At 30.1% G+C, this 22,308-nt stretch overlaps 1 protein-coding gene across 1 annotated transcript in view; it reads right to left on the bottom strand.

Annotated features, from left to right (window-relative positions):
• Nucleotides 1–4,496: 4,496 nt before the first annotated feature.
• LOC146423102 (maltase-glucoamylase-like) overlaps nt 4,497–22,308 on the bottom strand; it is a 205,763-nt gene continuing 187,951 nt past the window's right edge. The window contains exons 44-49 of the mRNA XM_085045072.1: nt 19,651–19,707; nt 16,515–16,639; nt 15,016–15,104; nt 10,089–10,138; nt 7,695–7,865; nt 4,497–4,982 (exon numbers count right to left, since the gene is read on the bottom strand). Of these exons, the coding sequence (XP_084901198.1) occupies nt 4,920–4,982; nt 7,695–7,865; nt 10,089–10,138; nt 15,016–15,104; nt 16,515–16,639; nt 19,651–19,707 (555 nt within the window). The 3' untranslated portion in view covers nt 4,497–4,919. The remainder of the gene's footprint in view (nt 4,983–7,694; nt 7,866–10,088; nt 10,139–15,015; nt 15,105–16,514; nt 16,640–19,650; nt 19,708–22,308) is intronic.

Raw genomic sequence — 22,308 nt, 5'->3', positions numbered from 1 at the left:
GCAGCAGAGGGACATGGAGTTGGTGTCCCTGATCTGTGTCCCTGGACAGCTGCACAGAGCTGCCCCCAAGGCTTTCCTTGCACTCTGGGGGCTCTGGGGAACCCCAAGGTCACTGGGGGGGACTGGGAGGAGCTCTGGGAGGGTTTGGGGTATCCTGGGGGAGGAGCTCTGGGGACCCCATGGATCTGAGGAGCCAAGTCCTGTCCTGGCTCTAGCCAAGGTCCCAATGCCCTTCTGTCACACAGGGCTGGGGACAAGGCCCCTCTCCTGTCCCAGTGGATATTCTGGGATCACGTTTTGGGCTCTGTCTTTTAGGATTGGATCTGGTGGTGACAACCGTGTCCTGTCCCCCTCCAGCAGCATGAGGAGATTGTCATCCCTGGAGGACACCCCTGATCCCCTGGGAATTTCCCTGGAATGATCAATAAACCCCTTCAGCAGAGCTCTGTGTCCGTGTTTGGGAATGGGGGATTCGTTTCTGCCTCTGGCTGCTCCTGAGGGAGAAGATTCCCTTTCTCTGGGGTCAATCCTTTAGGAACTGCTCCAGGTCCTTCCATGGGGTCAGGAAGTTCTGCAGGTCTCTTCCATGGGGTCAACAACCACTCCTGCTCCTTCCATGGAGTCAATCCTTCAGGAACCACTCCAGGTCCATTCCATGGGGTCAGGAACTTCTCTAGATTTTTTCCATGGGGTCAGGAACTCCTCCAGCTACGTCCATGTGGTCAATCCTTCCAGGTCCTTTCTCTGGGGTCAATCCCTCAGGAACTGCTCCAAGTCCCATTCCATGTGGTCAGGAACTCCACCAGGTCCCTCCTGTAGCATCAGGAACTTCTCCAGGTCCTTTCCATGGGATCAGGATATTCTCCAGCTACTTCCATGGGTCAGGAACTCCTCTAGGAGCTTTCCAGCTACTTCCATGGGGTCAGGAACTCCTCCAGGAGCTTTCCATGGGGTCAGGAACCACTCCAGGTTCTTTCCATGAGATCAGGAACTGTTCCAGAGCTTTTCCATGGGGTCAGGAAGTTCTCCAGGTCCTTTCCATGGGGTCATCAACTACTCCTGCTCCTTTCCATGGGGTCATACTTCAGGAACTCCACCAGGTCCCTCCTGTAACATCAGGAACTTCTCCAAATCCCCTTCCATAGGATCAGGGTGTGCTCCAGGAGCTTTCCATGGGGTGAATCCTTCAGGAACCACTTCAGGTCTTTCCCATGGGGTCAGGAACATCTCCAGGTCTCTTCTATAGGGTCAAGAACTGCTCCAGGTCCTTCCTGTGGGGTCAGGAACTCTTCCAGATCCCTTCCATGGGGTCAGCAACTACTTCAGCTCCTTCCATGGAGTCAATCCTTCAGGAACCACTCCAGGTCCCTTCCATGGGGTCAGGAAGTCCTCCTGGTCCTATCTATGGGGTCAGGAACTGCTCCTGGTCCTTCCCATGGGGTCAATCCCTTCAGGAACTTCTCTGGGTCCTTTCCATGGAGTCAGAAACTGCTCCAGGTTCTTTCTGTGGGGTGAGGAACTTCTCCAGGTCTTATCTATGGGGTCAGGAAGTTCTCCTGGTCCTTTCCATTTGGTCAATCCAAATGGTTCCACTTCAGGAACCACTTCGAGTCCTTTCCATGGGGTCAGGAACTACTTCAGCTCCTTCCGTGGGGTCAATCCTTCAGGAACTGTTCAAGGTTCATTCCATGGGATCAGGAACTGCTCCAGGTTCTTTCTGGGGGATCAGGAACTGTTCCAGTTCCTTCCATGGGATCACGAACTGCTCCATGCCCTATCTATGGGGTCAATCCTTCAGGAACTCCACCAGGTCACTCTCATAGCATCAGGAGCTGCTCCAAATCCTCTTCCATGGGATCAGGAACTGCTCCAGGAGCTTTTCCTGGGGTCAGTCCTTCAGGAACCACTCCAGATCCTTTCTATGGGGTCAGGAAGTTCTCCAGATCTTTTCCATGGGGTCAGGAACATCTCCAGGAGTTGTCCATGGGGGTCAGGAACTGGTCCAGGAGCTTTCCATGGGGTCAATCCTTCAAGAACCCTTTCAGGTCCTTTCTATGGGGTCAGGAACTTCTCCAGGAGCTTTCCATGGGGTCAGGAACTCCTCCAGCTACTTCCATGGGGTCAATCCCTCCAGAACTACTCCAGGTCTTTTCTCTGGGGTCAGTCCTTCAGGAACCACTTCAGATCTTTTCCATGGGGTCAGGAACCACTCCAGGTCCTTTCCATGGGGTCAGGAACTGCTCTAGGTCCCATTCCATGGGGTCAAGAAGTGCTCCAGGTCTCTTCCATGGGGTCAGGAACTGCTCTAGCTCCTTTCCATGGGGTCAGTCCCTCAGGAACTCCACCAGCTCCCTCCCATAGCGTCAGGAAATTCTCCAGGTCCTTTCCATTGGGTCAATTCTTCAGGAACTTCTCTAGATCCTTTCCATGGGGTCAGGAAGGTTCACCAGATCCTTTCCATGGGGTCAACAACTACTCCAGCTCCTTCCATGGGGTCAATAATTCAGGAATTGCTCCAAGTCCCTTCATGGGATCAGGAACTTCTCCAGGAGCTTTCCATGGGGTCAGCAACTACTTCAGCTCCTTCCATGGGGTCAGCCCTTCAGGAACTGTTCCAGGTCCTTTCCATGGGGTCAGGAACTGCTCTAGGTCCCATTCCATGGGTTCAAGAAGTGCTCCAGGTCTCTTCCATGGGGTCAGGAAGTTCTCCAGATCCTTTCCATGGGGTCAATCCCTCAGGAACTTCTCTAGATCCTTTCCATGGGGTCAGGAAGGTTCTCCAGATCCTTTCCATGGGGTCAGCAACTACTTCAGCTCCTTCCATGGGGTCAGCCCTTCAGGAACTGTTCCAGGTCCTTTCCATGGGGTCAGGAAGTTCTCCAGATCCTTTCCATGGCATCAGGAGCTGCTCCAGCTCCTTCAATGGGGTCAATCTTTTAGGAACTGCTCCAGGAGCTTTCCACGAGGTCAGGAACATCTCCAGATCTTTCCATGGGGTCAGGAACTGCTCTAGGAGTTTTCCATGGGGTCAGCAACTACTCCAGCTCCTTCCATGGGGTCAATCCATCAGAAACCGCTCTAGGTATTTTCTGTGGGATCAGGAACTTCTCCAGGTCCTATCTATGGGGTCAGGAAGTTCTCCAGGTCCTTTCCATTTGGTCAATCCAAATGGTTCCACTTCAGGAACCACTTCAGGTCCTTTCCATGGGGTCAGGAACTACTTCAGCTCCTTCCGTGGGGTCAATCCTTCAGGAACTGTTCAAGGTTCATTCCATGGGATCAGGAACTGCTCCAGGTTCTTTCTGGAGGATCAGGAACTGTTCCAGTTCCTTCCATGGGATCACGAACTGCTCCATGCCCCATCTATGGGGTCAATCCTTCAGGAACTCCACCAGGTCACTCTCATAGCATCAGGAGCTGCTCCAAATCCTCTTCCATGGGATCAGGAACTGCTCCAGGAGCTTTTCCTGGGGTCAGTCCTTCAGGAACCACTCCAGATCCTTTCTATGGGGTCAGGAAGTTCTCCAGATCTTTTCCATGGGGTCAGGAACATCTCCAGGAGTTGTCCATGGGGTCAGGAACTGGTCCAGGAGCTTTCCATGGGGTCAATCCATCAAGAACCCTTTCAGGTCCTTTCTATGGGGTCAGGAACTTCTCCAGGAGCTTTCCATGGGGTCAGGAACTCCTCCAGCTACTTCCATGTGGTCAATCCCTCCAGAACTACTCCAGGTCTTTTCTCTGGGGTCAGTCCTTCAGGAACCACTTCAGATCTTTTCCATGGGGTCAGGAACCACTCCAGGTCCTTTCCATGGGGTCAGGAACTGCTCTAGGTCCCATTCCATGGGTTCAAGAAGTGCTCCAGGTCTCTTCCATGGGGTCAGGAAGTTCTCCAGATCCTTTCCATGGGGTCAGGAAATTCTCCAGGTCCTTTCCATGGGGTCAATCCCTCAGGAACTTCTCTAGATCCTTTCCATGGGGTCAGGAAGGTTCTCCAGATCCTTTCCATGGGGTCAACAACTACTCCAGCTCCTTCCATGGGGTCAATCCTTCAGGAATTGCTCCAAGTCCCTTCATGGGATCAGGAACTTCTCCAGGAGCTTTCCATGGGGTCAGCAACTACTTCAGCTCCTTCCATGGGGTCAGCCCTTCAGGAACTGTTCCAGGTCCTTTCCATGGGGTCAGGAAGTTCTCCAGATCCTTTCCATGGGGTCAGGAACTGCTCTAGGTCCCATTCCATGGGTTCAAGAACTGTTCCAGGTCTCTTCCATGGGGTCAGGAAGTTCTCCAGATCCTTTCCATGGGGTCAGGAAGTTCTCCAGGTCCTTCCATGAGGTCAATCCCTCACTCCCATCTCCCCTTTTCCCTCTCCCGATTTAATTATCCCTCAGGCACTTCTCCCCTTTTTATCGCCTCAAATAAACACACAGGGGTTGGAATTACCAATTTAATAGGAATTATTAATTAAAAAAAAAAAAAAAGGTTCATTAGTACTGCAATTAATTCCTTCTCCACCATCAAAATGAGGCCGGAAGAGGAATTTGGGTGGATTTATCACTTGATATTTGCATCGAAGTTACCGAAATCTGAAATTATTTATCGTGCAAAAATCGCCAAATGGCCTCATTTCCCGTGGAAATTCCCAGTTCTAAATATGGAGTTGAAGGGAAGAGCAAAAATCATTAAAAATGGGCAAATTCCACGTAACGAGGGTGGAACAGCAACTTCCTAAATAAATTAATGCGGAATAAATTAATGCGGAATAAATTAATGCTTAATATATTAACAGCAAATTACTTTTTACACATTTTTAAAGCCATAATGAAAGTTATTTTATGGAGCCAAAGAGGCAGAAAAAGCAGGAAATAATTTCTGGAGGTGAGAAAATTCCAATTTTTGGTGCGGCGCCGTTTTCGGGGTTTTCAGACCCATTGCAGGGTGTAGTTCTTGCCCAACTCCAGCTCCAGCTGGGTGATTTTCAGCACCTTTGGGGAAAAATTAATTAATTAATCAAAAATGACTCTGGCTGACTCAGGGGATTCCCGCGGGATTTTACATCAGTTGTGGAATTTTGGGTTAATTCCAGGAGGTTTTGGGACTTTCTGTTGTGCTGCTGTAGATTTTGCTTCATTTACGTGATTGTTTTTATTTTGTAAAATATATGATATTTTACATATGTTAAATATTATAGATATGAAATACATTATAGGTATTATATAAATATAGAAATATGTTATATTATATTATATTATATTATATTATATTATATTATATTATATTATATTATATTATACTATATTATATTATATTGTATTATATTATACTATATTACATTATATTATATTTTTACATATATAAAATACTATATATATGAAATACTATACATATAAAATATATATAATTTACTATTATATAATTTATATATTATATGTTTAATTATATAATAATAGTATATATTATGTAATAAATATTATATATCTTTCTGTATATAGAATATTGCCCTTTGTATCACATTATATGGATTTTATAGATGCTACTATATATTCTATAAAACATTTGATAAACTATATATTAAACTTACTACATATAATTTTGTATATATAAATTTATATATATCCCAGTTGCAATTATAATGCTATAATATAATTTTTATATCATTTGCATATATTGGTGCTATTTGTCACATTATATATTTTATATCTATTTTATATATAATAATGTCCTTTTATATTTTACATAATTTATATCTATAATCTATTTAATAAATCAATATATTTCAAATATTTAACATTATCTATTATATCTGAGTTTATGTAATGTTATTTATTTTATATTATTTTGTGTAATTATGCATAATAATATATATTAATCATGCATTGTGTATTTATATCTAATATGTATTTTATGTGTATTTTTCTACAATTTATATCTATTTAATACATATTATATATCACATTATATAACATCTATTATATGTATTTATATACATTCATTATATATTAAGAAAAATATAGAATATATTATAAGAATTATATTATATATTATATATTATATATTATACATATTCATTATACATTATATATTGTTTTATATATCAGAAATATACAAAATATATATTATATATATTATAAATTTCTTATGTATTATATATGAGAAAAATTTATCCATTTCATTATATATATAATATGTAATGAAATATATAAAATATATTTAATTTTATACTATATATGTTGTATATCTAGAATATTATCCAATTAATTACATGCTAAAAAAATACATATAATGCATAATAATGTATTCATTTAATGATAAATATTTTAATAAATTTATATATAACTTCATAATATACATGTATAATATGTATTATACATATTAAAATACATAATAAATCATATTTTATATTAATTATAAATTATCTAATATATACTGTGATATGTAATTACATTTCTATTACACCTATTACTATTTTATATCACATTATTTATCATTACATCTTTTTTATATATGAATATATATCCCATTTGAAAAAATTATGCATATTTTATGTATTTATACATAATTACACATATTGATATTCTATATTTGATTTCAATATTCGATATTCTATATTCTATATTCTATATTCTATATTCTATATTCTATATTCTATATTCTACATTCTATAAAAATACATACAGCAAAATATAATTTTCCCTAGAGTATATATTAATTAATATATAATTAATAAATCATTATATCAGATAATATATTGTATATATTTTAATTATTATTGTCTATATTTTTATGATGTGTATTTTGCTTATCATTCTATTCATTTTATATCTCTCTATTAATTATTTCCCATTACATATAATTACTTTTGCTCTTCTATTCATTTCATATCTCTCTATTAATTATTTCCCATTACATATAATTACTTTTGCTATTCTATTCTTTTCATATCTATTAATTATTTCCCATTACATATAATTACTTTTGCTCTTCTATTCATTTCATATCTATTAATTATTTCCCATTACATATAATTACTTTTGCTATTCTATTCATTTTATATCTCTCTATTAATTATTTCCCATTACATATAATTACTTTTGCTATTCTATTCATTTTATATCTCTCTCTATTAATTATTTCCCATTACATATAATTACTTTTGCTCTTCTATTCATTTCATACCTATTAATTATTTCCCATTACATATAATTACTTTTGCTATTCTATTCTTTTCATATCTCTCTATTAATTATTTCCCATTACATATAATTACTTTTGCTCTTCTATTCATTTCATATCTATTAATTATTTCCCATTACATATAATTACTTTTGCTATTCTATTCATTTTATATCTATTAATTATTTCCCATTACATATAATTACTTTTGCTATTCTATTCATTTAATAGAATGAATTAAATGAATAGAATTATTTTATTCTATTAATTATTTCCCATTATGTATAATTACTTTTGCTATTCTATTCTTTTCATATCTCTCTATTAATTATTTCCCATTACATATAATTATTTTGCTATTAAAATCCCCATTATTCCCCACATTCCATCCGAAGAGCTATTTTCGATCTCCACATGAACCCAATTCCACTCATCAATTCCCATCATTTTTCTCCAAAAAAACCCCAATTTCAGCCAAATCTCAGCCCCTTTTTCATTCGGAACCCCCAAAGCTGGGACGTCACCTGTGTCTGGCTGTCGTGGGTGACGCGGTGCGCGGAGGTGACCTGCTGGCCCTGCCGGCTCACCGTCACCCGCCGGACGCTCCCCGCCAAGCCCAGGACGCTGATTTGGGTGAATTTCAGGTCATTCGGGTCACGGTACCCATCGTGCAGAGCCTGCAGCTCCAGAGAGCGCTGGCGGGAGGAGAAATTTTACAAAATTAATAACATTTCGGGGTTTTGTAGAACCAAAATGAACAAATGGGTTCAGTTTGGTTTGCCCGAATTGTCCCAAAAGGAATTCAGCTGTTTGCACCCAGTTGGGAGTTTTTAATTTTTTAAAATTTTTTTCACCCTTTTTTTCCCTAATTTTTTAAAATTTTTTTCACCTTTTTTTTTCCCTAATTTTTTTAAATTTTTTTCATCCTTTTTTTCCCTTATTTCCTTTTTTTCCTTCTTTTTTCTGCTTTTTTTTTCTTTTATTCTTTTCTTATTTCTTTTTCTTTTTCGTTTTTTTTTCTATTTTTCTTCTTTTTTCCCTTTTTTTCTATTTTTCTTCTTTTTTCCCTTTTATAGTTTTTCCTTTTCCTTTTTCCTTTTTTCTTTTTTCTTTTTTATTCTTTATTCTTTTTTTCTTATTTTTTCTTATTTTTTCTTATTTTTTCTTATTTTTTCTTTTTTCTTCTTTTTCTTTTTTCCTTTTCCTTTTCCTTTTCCTTTTCCTTTTCTTTCTCCTCCTTTTTCTTTTCCATTTTCCTTTTTTCTTCCTTTTCCTTTTCCTTTTTTTCTTTTTCTTTTTCTTTTTCTTTTTCTTTTTCTTTTTCTTTTTCTTCTTTTCCTTTTCCTTTTCCTTTTCCTTTTTCTTTTCCTTTTCCTTTTCCTTTTCCTTTTCCTTTTCCTTTTCCTTTTCCTTTTCCTTTTCCTTTTCCTTTTCCTTTTCCTTTTCCTTTTCCTTTTCCTTTTCCTTTTCCTTCCTTTTTTCCTTTTTTCCTTCATTTTTTTTCCTTTTCTTCTTTTTCTTTTTCTTTCTTTTTTCTTGTTTTTCCTTTTGCTTTTTTAAATTTCTTCTTTTTTCCTTTTCCTTTTCTCTTTTTCTCTCTCTTTTTTTTTTCTTGTTTTTCCTTTTTTTTGCTTTTCCCTTTTCCTTTCCCTTTTTTAATTGTTATTTTAAATCAATAATTTCTCTCAGATTTTTACTCATTTCCCCCAAAATTCCAGGGGTTTGAGTTTTATCAATTTCCCACCTTTTTTCCAGTGGAATTTCCTCTACAAATCAAAGGTGTTGAAAAACAGTAAAAAAAAAATTACTAAAAATACTAAAAATTCCGTCCTGATGGGAATTTTGTAGGATTTAATTAAAATATAATTAAAAAAGGATTTAAATTTTTTTAAAAAAAAGATTGAAAAGGTTTTAAAAAATATTTAAAAGGGATTTTTAAATGATTTTAAAGGGTTTAAAGCCAGATTTAAAAGGTTTAAAATTGGATTTGAAAGGATGAGAACCGGATTTAAAAAAAAGACTAAATCAGATTTAAAATAATTAAAACAGTGTAAAAAAAATTAAAAGAGATGAAAAAGGATGAAAATGGAATAAAATGGATGGAAAATCATTTTTAAAGGACTAAAATGGGATGAAAAGAATTAAAATTGGAGGAAAAGAACAAAATCAGGAGGAAAAATGACTAAAAAGGGATGAAAAACGATTAAAATCGAGTTTAAAAGGATAAAAAAAGGATTAGAAAAGAATGAAAAAGGAGAAAGTGGATTAAAAATATTTATTATTAAAAATATTAAAATGGTGTAAAGGGAGTAAACAGGAGGAAAAAAATTACAAAAACGAAGTGAAAAATCACTGAAATTGGATAAAAATGACTAAAAGAGGATGAAATTAACTCAAATGGGATTCATGAAAATCCAAAGAGTTTTTAAGGGAATAAAACACCAAGAAAAACACTAAAAAGGGATTAAAACAGGAGGGAAAATGATCAAAATTGGGTTAAAATTATTTTTAAAATATTTTTTTAAAAGACCAAAAAAAACTATTTAAAAGGACTAAATCAGGACTAAAAAAGGATAAAAAAATGACCAAAACAGGATGGAAAATTGCTAAAATTGGATTAAAAAACCTCAAAAAGAATGAAATGGATTAAAAAGGGATGGAAAAGGAATAAAAGAGGATTAAAAGGACTAAATCAGCACAAAAAAGGACCAAAAAAAAAGGTTTTAAGGCAAAAAAGATGATGAAAAAGACTAAAATGGGATTAAAACAGGAGGAAAATTAATTAAAGTGAATTAAAAATTATTTTTAAAATATTTTAAAAGGACAAAAAGCAGATTTTAAAGGGCTAGAAGAGGAGGAAAGGAGGAAAAAAGAGGTGAAAAATGACAATTTTGGTTCAAATTGGGTTTGGGACTCACCGAGGTGGCAGTGAAGGACATCAGCAGGAATTCGCCTTTCTCAAAGGTGTCTGATGAGAAATTAAATTAAATTAAAATTAAAATGAAAATTAATTAAAAACTAAAATGAAAATTTAAAATTAAATTTCACACTAGAATTAAAATTGGAATTGGAATTGGAAAGAAAATATAAAACTGAAACTAAAGTTAAAATTAAAATTAAAATTAAAATTTAATATCAAAAGTAAAATTAAAACGATGATTAAAATTAAAATTGAAATTGGAAAGAAAAAAATAAAACTGAAACTAAAGTTAAAATTAAAATTAAAATTTAAAATCAAAATTCAAATTAAAACTATGATTAAAATTTAAATTGGAATTGGAAAGAAAAAAATAAAACTGAAACTAAAGTTAAAAATTAAAATTAAAATTTAAAATCAAAAATTCAAATTAAAACGATGATTAAAATTAAAATTGAAATTGGAAAGAAAAAAAAAAACTGAAACTAAAGTTAAAATTAAAATTTAAAATCAAAATTAAAATTAAAACGATGATTAAAATTAAAATTGGAATTGGAAAGAAAAAAATAAAACTGAAAGTAAAGTTAAAATTAAAATTAAAATTGAAAATCAAAATTCAAATTAAAACGATGATTAAAATTAAAATTGAAATTGGAAAGAAAAAAATTAAAAATAATACTAAAGGTAAAATTAAAATTAAAATTTAAAATCAAAATTCAAATTAAAACGATGATTAAAATTAAAATTGAAATTGGAAAGAAAAAAATAAAACTGAAAGTAAAGTTAAAATTAAAATTTAAAATCAAAATTAAAATTAAAACTATAATTAAAATTAAAATTAAAATTGAAATTGGAAAGAAAAAAATTAAAAATAATACTAAAGGTAAAATTAAAATGAAAATTTAAAATCAAAATTCAAATTAAAACGATGATTAAAATTAAAATTGAAATTGGAAAGAAAAATTAAAAATAATACTAAAAAGGTAATTAAAATTAAAATAAAAAGAAAAGAAAAAGAAAAGAAAAGAAAAAGAAAAAGAAAAAGAAAAAGAAAAGAAAAGAAAAAGAAAAGAAAAAGAGAGAAAAGAAAAGAAAAATTAACGTTAAAATTAAAGTTGGAAGAAAATTAAAACCAAAATTAAAATTAAACTTGGGGGAAAAAAGAAAAATGAAAATGAAAAATTAAAATTAAAAGTATAATTAAAATTAAAATTGGGGAAAAAAATTAAAATTAAAATTAAAATTAAAATTAAAAATCATAATTAAAATTAAAACTATAATTGAAATTGAAATTGAAATTGGAAAGAAAAATTAAAACTAAAACTAAAGTCAAAATTGAAATTAAAATTAAAAAGAAAAATTAAAATAAAAATTAAAGTGAAAAATAAAATTAAAATTGGAAAGAAAAATTAAAACTAAAACTAAAGTTAAATCGAAATTAAAATTAAAAAGAAAAATTAAAATTAAAATTAACATTAAAAAATTAAAATTGGAAAGAAAAATTAAAACAAAAACTAAAATCAAAATTAAAATTAAAATTGGAAAGAAAAATTAAAATTAAAAGTGAAGTAAAAATTGAAATTAAAATTAAAATTAAAATTGGAGAGAAAAATGTCAAAATCCAAATCGATAGAAGAACAAAGATAAAATAAAGGTTATCAAATAAAGAATTATGAAAACTCTTTATTTCATAATAAAAATTTTATAGCAAAAAATTCATAATAAAATAAAAAATATTCATAATGAAAAAGTTCCAAATAGAAAATAAAACCTGAAAAATTAAAGAATTAAAATTGAAATTTAAGAAATGAAATAATTAAAATTAAAAATATACAGATGAAAGAGTAAAGACTAAAATAAAAATGAAGATTCATTTTTCAAAAGAGTGAAAATTAAAAGTAAAATTCAAATTAAAAAAATTAAAAAGCACAAAATCAAAATCAAAATAAAAGTAAAATAACAGATAAACAATAAAATAAAAATAAAGATTAAAATAAATATTAAAACATAAATTATTACACAAAAATAATGATAAATGGATTAAAAATTAGTCAATAAAAAGGAAAATTGGTAAAATAAATATTAAAAAGAAAATAAAAAAAGAATATTAGAATAAAAATAAATTCGAAAGACCAAATAAAATCAAATACATATTTAAGAAATAATAAAATTGAAATAAATAAAAAAACCATGAAACCTGAAAAATAAGAATCGATCAGAAAATCATTTCAAAAGTAACGAATAAAGTAAAAATTAATGTAATTAACATCCTAATGCCATAAAAATAAAACAATTGTAAATAAAAATAACAATAAATAGAAAAAAATACAAGATAAAAAAAATATAAATAGCAAAATCAAATTAAAATTAAATAAAAATATTTCATCATTTCACTGTAAAATGCTTTTATTAATTAATTGACATTTTGATTAAATTAAGTTGCACCATTTGACTTAATGAATAATTAAGAAGTTTTTATTAATTTAATTATCGCAACTTTAATCAACAAACTTAACTATAATTAAACCATTAAGTTGCAATTTTTTCCTCCTAATTTCCCTTAATTTACATTTTACTTCATTAACGAATCTCAACCATAATTAAACCAATAATTTGCATTTTTTCCTCCTAATTTCCCCTAATTTGCATTTTATTTCATTAACGAATCTCAACTATAATTAAACAATTAAGTTGCAATTTTTTCCTCCTAATTTCCCCTAATTTGCATTTTATTTCATTAACGAATCTCAACTATAATTAAACCATTAAATTGCAATTTTTCCTCCTAATTTCCCCTAATTTACATTTTACTTCATTAACAAATCTCAACTATAATTAAACCAATAATTTGCAATTTTTCCTCTTAATTTCCTCTAATTTGCATTTTACTTCATTAACAAATCTCAACTATAATTAAACCATTAAGTTGCAATTTTTCCTCCTAATTTCCCTTAATTTGCATTTTATTTCATTAACAAACCTCAACTATAATTAAACCATTAAATTGCAATTTTTTCCTCCTAATTTCCCTTAATTTGCATTTTATCTTCATTAACGAATCTCAACAATAATTAAACCATTAATTTGCAATTTTTTCCCCTAATTTCCTCTAATTTGCATTTTAGTTCATTAACAAACCTCAACTCTTCACTCCCCCAAAATCCCCCAAAAAATCCCTTTAAACCCCCAAATTCCCCAATTTCCTAAATGTTCCCAATTTCTCCCAAATTCCCCAATTTTCCCCAAATTTCCCAAATTCCTCAATTTCTCCCAAATTCCCCAAATTTCCCCAATTTCTTTCTCTCTCCCCAATTTCCCATTTTTTCCCAATTTCTCCCAAATTTCCCAAATTCCCCAATTTTCCCCAAATTTCCCAAATTCCCCAATTTCTCCCAAATTCCCCAAATTTCCCCAAATTTCCCCAATTTCTTTCTCTCTCCCCAATTTCCCGTTTTCTCCCAATTTCTCCCAAATTCCCCAAATTGTCCTAAATTCCCCAATTTCTCCCGTATTTCCCAAATTCTTCCCAATTTTCCCCAAATTTCCCCAAATTCCCCAATTTTCCCCAAATTTCCCAAATTTCCCCAATTCCTTTCTCTCTCCCCAATTTCCCGTTTTTTTTTTTCCTCCCCAATTCCATTCGTCGCCTCAGAAAATCCCCAAAAATTCGATTTGAACGACTTTGCGACCCAAAAAAAACCCAAAAAAACCACCAAAAAACGTCACCATTTATCGCCGGTTTGGTTAATGAATGAACCCAATGCTAAGGCTAATTAACGACTAATTAACGACTAATTAACGACTAATTAACGACTAAGTGATGACTAATTAACGACTAATTAAGGTCTAATTAATGACCAATTAATTACTAATTAATGACTAATTAATGACGAATTAACTACTAATAATGGCTAATTAACGACTAATTAACGACTAATTATTGACTAATTAGTGAGTAATTAGTGCCTAATTAAGGACTAATTAAGGACTAATTAATGACTAATTAACGACTAAATAATGCCTAATTAACGACCAATTAATGACTAATTAATGACTAATTAAGGACTAATAACGGCTAATTAACGGCTAATTAATGACTAATTAGGAACTAATTAGTGACTAATTAATGACTACTAAATGACTAATAAATGACTAATTAATTACTAATTAACTACAAATTAACTACAAATTAATGACTAATTAAGGACTAGATAACGACTAATTAATGACTAATTAAGTACTAATTAATGACTAATTAATGACTAATTAGTGACTAAATAGTGACTAATTAAGGACTAAATAACGGCTAATTAACGGCTAATTAATGACTAATTAACGACTAATTAACGAGTAGTTAATGACTAATTAGTGACTAATTAACGACTAATTAACGACTAATCAATGACTAATTAACGACTACTTAACGACTAATTAACGACTAATTAACGACTAATTACTGACTAATCAATGACTAATTAACGACTAATTAACGACTAATTAGTGACTAATTAACGTCTAATTAATGACTAATTAACGACTAATTAACGATTAATTAACGACTAATTAACGACTAAATAATGACTAATTAACGACTAATTAGTGACTAATTAATGCCTAATTAAGGATTAATTAACGACTAAGTAACGACTAATTAATGACTAACGACTATTTAATGACTATTTAATGACTAATGAAGGACTAATGAAGGACTAATGAAGGACTAATGAAGGACTAATTAAGGACTAATTAACGACTAATTAACGACGACTAAATAACGACTAATTAACGACTAATTAACGACTAATTAACGACGCATTAATGACTAATTAACGACCAATTAATGCCTGATTAAGGACTAATTAATGACTAATTACTGACTAATTAACGACTAATTAACGACTAATTAATGAAGCGCAGCCGAGGCTCACCGATGCTCTCTCCGTCGTCCCAGTAGAGGTTTCCTGTCGCCTGCAGGGAATCGTTCAGAGCCACCGTCAGCAGCAGAGCATTCCTGCGGCTGGAAAATAAACCGAATTTTGGGGATTTTGGAGCCAAAATTTAGGGGATTTGGGGGATTTTGGGTGGGAATTGGGAAAATGGGATTTGGGGAAATATATCCGGAGGGTTTCTGATTTTAGTGGGATTTGGGGAGTGGTTTGGGGTGGATTTGGGAATTTGTTAATTGTTAATTTTATGGATTTTATTGTTTTTTTGTTAATATATATTGATTTTTGTTGGGTTTGTGGAGCTGGTTGGGAGTGGATGAAAATATGGAGGATTTTAATTCGTAGGTAAAATGGATATTTTTCTTTGTGTTTCTACACGTTTATACATTCTTATTTATATTTTTTTATATATATCTATATTTTTATATATATCTATATGTCTATATATCTATATATCTATATATCTATATATTTATATATTTATATATTTGTATATTTATATATTTGTATATTTATTTATTTATTTATATTTATTTATTATTATATTATTATATTTATTTTATTTTATTTTATTTATGACATTTATGGCATTTAGGATATATTTTATTTTATTTCATTTATTTTACTTTATTTTATTTTATTTTATTTATGACATTTATGGTATTTGATATATTTTGTTTTATTTCATTTATTTTATTTATTTTATTTTATTTTATTTTATTTATGACATTTATGGCATTTAGGATATATTTTATTTTATTTCATTTATTTATTTATTTAAAAAAAAAATATTTTATTTCAACTTTATTTATTTTATTTTATTTTATTTATGACATTTATGGCATTTAGGATATATTTTATTATTTCATTTATTTTATTCGTTTTATTTTATTTTATTTATGATATTTATGGTATTTAGGATAAAAAAACACATTTTATTTTATTTTATTTCATTTATTTTATTTATTTTATTTTATTTTATTTTATTTATGACATTTATGGCATTTAGGATATATTTTATTTTATTTCATTTATTTAATTTATTTTATTTTATTTTATTTATGACATTTATGGTATTTAGGATATATTTTATTTTATTTCATTTACTTTATTTGTTTTATTTTATTTCATTTATTTAATTTATTTTATTTTATTTTATTTATGACATTTATGGTATTTAGGATATATTTTATTTTATTTCATTTATTTTATTTATTTTATTTTATTTTATTTATGACATTTATGATATGTAGGATATATTTTATTTTATTTCATTTACTTTATTTTATTTTATTTCATTTATTTATTTTATTTTATTTTATTTCATTTTATTTATGACATTTATGGCATTTACGATATATTTTATTTCATTTATTTTCATTTCTCTCACCCCACAGAACTCCACATCCCCACCAGCCGCACGAAACACCCCAAAATTCCCATTTTTCCCCCAAAAACCCCAAACGCTGTGGAATTGTGACCTGAAGCTGGTGTTGTTGGCCGGCAGCTGCTGCGGGACGATGTGACCTCCGCGCACATGGACGTTGATGTGGCCGAGCGGCGCCGGAAAGTTCTGGAACTCCCGCCGCCATCGCACCTCCGCGCCCTAAGGACACCGAAAATGGGAAATTTACAGAAAGTTCCAGAACTCCCGCCGCCATCGCACCTCCGCGCCCTGCCGACGCCGAAAACGGGAAATTTACAAAAAGTTACCGAAGTTTGACATAAATATTACCGAAAAACCCAAAAAAAGTTTATAGAAAAAAATTTGTAAAAAAAAAAAGTAGCAAAAATTGGACCAAAAATTGGATGAGAAATTGGATGAAAAATTGGACTGAAAAATGGACCAAAAATTGGACTGAAAAATGGACTGAAAAATGGAACAAAAATTGGACAAAAAATTGGATGAGAAATTGGACGAAAAATTGGACGAAAAAATGGACAAAAAATTGGACCAAAAAATTGAACCAAAATTGGACCCAAAAATTGGACCAAAAATTGGACCAAAAAATGGACCAAAAATTGGACCAAAAATTGGACAAAAAATTGGACCAAAAATTGGACCAAAAATTGGACCAAAAATTGGACAAAAAATTGGACCCAAAAAATTGGACCAAAAAAACGTACCAAAAATTGGATCAAAAAATGTACCAAAAATTGGACCAAAAAAATGTACCAAAAATTGGACCAAAAAATGGACGAAAAAATGGATCAAAAATTGGACCAAAAATTGGACCAAAAATTGGACCAAAAAATGGACGAAAAAATAGACGAAAAATTGGATCAAAAATTGGACCCAAAATTGGACCAAAAATTGGACCAAAAATTGGACCAAAAATTGGACCAAAAAATTGGACCAAAAATTGGATGAGAAATTGGATGAGAAATTGGACCAAAAATTGGACCAAAAATTGGACCAAAAATTGGACGAAAAATTGGACCAAAAAATGGACGAAAAAATGGACGAAAAAATGGACCAAAAATTGGACCAAAAATTGGACCAAAAATTGGACCCAAAAATTGGACCGAAAATTGGATGAGAAATTGGACCAAAAATTGGACCAAAAGTTGGACCAAAAATTGGACCAAAAATTGGACCAAAAATTGGACCAAAAATTGGACTGAAAAATGTACCAAAAAAATGGACCAAAATTGGACCAAAAATTGGACCAAAAATTGGACCAAAAAATGGACGAAAAAATGGATGAAAAATTGGACCAAAAATTGGACCAAAAAATGGACCAAAAATTGGACCAAAAATTGGACCAAAAATTGGACCAAAAAATGGACGAAAAAATAGACGAAAAATTGGATCAAAAATTGGACCAAAAATTGGACCAAAAATTGGACCAAAAATTGGACCAAAAAAATGAATCAAAAATTGGGCTAAAAAATGAACCCCAAAATTGGATGAGAAATTGGATGAAAAATTGGACCAAAAATTGGACCAAAAAAATGTAGCAAAAATTTGACCCAAAATTGGACCAAAAATTGGATGAAAAATTGGACCAAAAATGGGACCAAAAAATGGACGAAAAAATGGATCAAAAATTGGACCAAAAAAATGGATGAAAAAATGGACGAAAAATTGGACGAAAAATGTACAAAAAATTGGACCAAAAATTGGACCAAAAAAATGAATCAAAAATTGGACCAAAAATTGGACCCAAAAAATGGACCAAAAATTGGACAAAAAATTGGACCAAAAAATGGACCAAAAATTGGATGAGAAATTCGGCTAAAAATTGGACCAAAAATTGGACCAAAAATTGGACCGAAAATTGGACCAAAAAAATGGTGAAAGGTTTTAAAAATTTACAGGAATGTAGAAAAAAACCCCAAAAATTGACTAAAAACGGAGAAAAATGGAAGGGAAATGACAGGAATTTGCAATGATAAACGGAAATTGTCAGAAATTTACAAAAATTTACTAAAATTTTTTAGAATTGCGAAGGTTGGAAGAAAATTGCAAAAGTTACGAGAAAATTTCGAAAATGTGGCAAAAAATTACAAGAAATTATTAAAAATGGACAAAATTTGACAGAAATTTGCAGAAATTTACAAAAGTTTACTGAAATGTATGAAAATTTACAAAAACTGTAAATTTTGGCAAAATTACAAAATTTGGCAAAATTACAAAAATTGCCAAAAAATACAAAAAAAATTAAATTACAAAAAATTACCCCAAAAAAATCACCAAAAATTAGCAAAACCTGACAAATACATGGAAATTTAAAGAAATTGCCAGAAATCTACAAAAATTTACTAAATTTACAAGAAAACTATAAAAAAATTACAAAAAAATTACAAAAAATTACAAAAAAATTACAAAAAGTTTACCAAAATTTGACAGAAATTGACAGAAATTGACAACAATACATGGAAATTTCAAAAGTTGTCAGATATTTACAAAAATTTATTAAAAATCTTTTAAAATTGCAAAAATTACAAGAAAATCATAAAAATTACCAAAAATTACCCAAAAATGACTTCAAATGGACAAAATCGGACCGAAATTCCCACAAATTCAAAACAATTTGCTATAAACTGTAAAAGTTGTCAGAAAGTCACACAAATTTACAATAATATACTCAAATTTACACAAACTAGCAGCCAGGTACAAAAATTATTAAACTTACCAAAAAATTACCACAAAACGACAAAAATTACTAAAAACTGACAGAGATTGTCACAAATTTACGACACACAGAAATTTACAAAAATTGCCAGAAATTTACAAAAATTGCCAGAAATTTACAAAAATTGCCAGAAATTTACGAAAAAATTACTAAAAAGTATGAAAATCTTCAAAAATTACCAAAAAATTTACCAAAAAAATTCAAAAAAATTCAAAAAAAATTCAAAAAAATTTACAAAAAATTACTAAAAACTGACAGAAATTAACAGAAATTAACACAATTTTTTTCCCAATCACTATCGCCCCCTCCCGGACAGGGCAGGAACTACACCCCCAGCTCACCACCATTGGAAAAATCCAATTAAACAATTAAACATTCATAATTAAACTTTTCCCGCCAACATCAACCCAATCACCGATTATCCCAATTCCACATCGATTCCCTTTTTTGGGGAAAAAGGAGATTTCGGGGAACTCACGGTGTAGAAGTCAAACCAGCGCGCGTCGGGCAGGTAAGCGCGAACCGCGGAAACGCCCTGGAACGGAACGGTTTGGGGTGGAATTCCCGGATTTTGGGGTAATTTTTGGGATTTCCGGGGTTTTTCTGGATTTTTGGGATTCTCTCACCGGCTCCAGCACGGGGCTGATGAGCAGCCCAGCTCCCCACAGGAACTGCCTGTCGATGTCCCACGTGGTTCTGTCCTCGAAAAACCTGCGGGGAAAACGGAATTTGGGGAAATTGCCCCAAAATTGTGCCAAAATTGTGCCAAAATTGTCCCAAAATTGTGCCAAAATTGTCCCAAAATTGCCCCAAATTGTGCCAAAATTGCCCCAAAATTGTCCCAAAATTGTGCCAAAATTGTCCCAAAATTGTCCCAAAATTGTGCCAAAATTGTCCCAAAATTGTGCCAAAATTGTGCCAAAATTGTCCCAAAATTGTGCCAAAATTGTGCCAAAATTGTGCCAAAATTGTCCCAAAATTGTGCCAAAATTGTGCCAAAATTGTCAAAAAATTGTCCCAAAATTGTCCCAAAATTGATATCATACAGAGGAATTATTGAAAGGGGTTTGCTGGTTAATATGGTTAATAAGTTGTTACCATTTGCTGTTTATTGTTTGAGTTATTTTTATGAATAATGTTTGTTTATAGATTTTTTAAATCTGTTCTTTTTATTATGTTTAGTATAATATATTGAATATTTTAATGTGTTATTGTATGTGATATATTATAGTATATCACACTATTCTATATTATATTGTGTATTTAATATTAATAGAAGTATTATTAAATAATAGTGTTTGTAACTAGCTGTATAAAATTACATTTATTATATGTTAGTTTATTCCAATATATTTGGGATACCATTTTTATATTATATATAATATATAATATATAATATATAATATATAATATATAATATATAATATATAATATATAATATATAATATATTATATATTATATATTATATATTATGTATTATATATTGTATATTATACATTATACATTATATATTATATATTATATATTATATATTATATATTATATATTATGTATTATATATTGTATATTATATATTATATATCATATATTATGTATTATATATTGTATATTATATATTATAAATTATATACACGATATTTTCTATTTAATATTTTCTATTTTATATTTTTATATTTTATATTTTACATTTCATATTTTATATTTTATATTTATATTTTTCCATTTTATATTTTATATTTTTATATTATAATTTTTATACCTATAGATGTTATTTCACATATTGCAACACATTTTGCATATTTTTGTTGTATTCATTATTTATTCCTATTTTGTATCTTTACAAAATACACTTCTAAATAATATATAATATATTACTATATTACTAAATTACTATATTACATATTAATATAAGTATTTATATGTAATAAATGTATTTATATGTAATATATGTACTTATATGTAATATATGTAATAAATATATGTAATAAATATATGTAATAAATATAATATGTTGTTTTATATTTATTAAAAAAATGCATAAATATTTTCCAAGTATCAAGATATGTATAAGCATATGATATGTAATCTATATAATATAAAAAATACATAAAATATATTAAAACCTTCAAGATTACTATATTACATATATTTTATTTTATTTTATTTTATTTTATTTTATTTTATTTTATTTTATTTCATTTTATTTCATTTTATTTTATTTTATATATATCACTTCCCTGTTTTTCGGCTGACGATTTGGGTGGGAAAAGGGCGATTTTGGGCCCTTTAAATTGAAATTATTTATCCTTATTTACATACTATTTATTTACATAACTTTACACACGAAACTTTAAATTATTTATATTAACTTATATACTATTTACATGCAAAATTTATCTATTTCCACCTAAAAATTAAAAAAAATAATAAAAAATTTAAAAAACCGCAATAGTCATATTTTTTTTTTAATCACTTCCCCTTTTTTCAGCTGATGATTTGGGTGGAAAAAGGGCGATTTTGGGCTCTTTAAATTTACATAATACTTATAAACAAAATTTATCTATTTTTACACCTATTTACACCTAAAAAACCTATTTATTTATGTACTATTTATTTACATATTATTTACATCCTATTTACACCCAAAATTTATCTATTTTTACATCTATTTACACCTTAAAAAAACCTTTAAATCATTTCTATTTATTTACGCATTTAAATTAAATTAAATTAAATTTTTTATCCTTATTTACATACAAAATCTATTTTTGCATCTATTTGCACCTAAAAAACTTTTTATTTATTTCTATTTATTTACATACCTTTTCCACCCAAAATTTATCAATTTTTACTTCTATTTACACCTTAAAAAACCCTTTAAATTATTTCTATTTATTTACGTATTTAAATTATTTATCTTTACTTACGTACTTATTAAATTAAATTAAATTAAATTAAATTATTTATCCTTATTTACATACAAAATCTGTCCATTTTTGCATCTATTTACACCTAAAAACCATTTTATTTATTCCTATTTATTTACATACCATTTCCATCCAAAATATATCAATTTTTACATCTATTTCTACCTAAGAAAACCTTTAAATTATTATATTTACACACTATTTATAT

The sequence above is a fragment of the Lichenostomus cassidix genome, unplaced genomic scaffold (genome assembly GCF_008360975.1).
Source record: "Lichenostomus cassidix isolate B80296 unplaced genomic scaffold, HeHo_3.0 HiC_scaffold_34, whole genome shotgun sequence".
Classification (NCBI taxonomy): domain Eukaryota; kingdom Metazoa; phylum Chordata; class Aves; order Passeriformes; family Meliphagidae; genus Lichenostomus; species Lichenostomus cassidix.
Note: the sequence above shows the minus strand (reverse complement) of the source record. Positions and strands in the feature narration are given on the sequence as shown.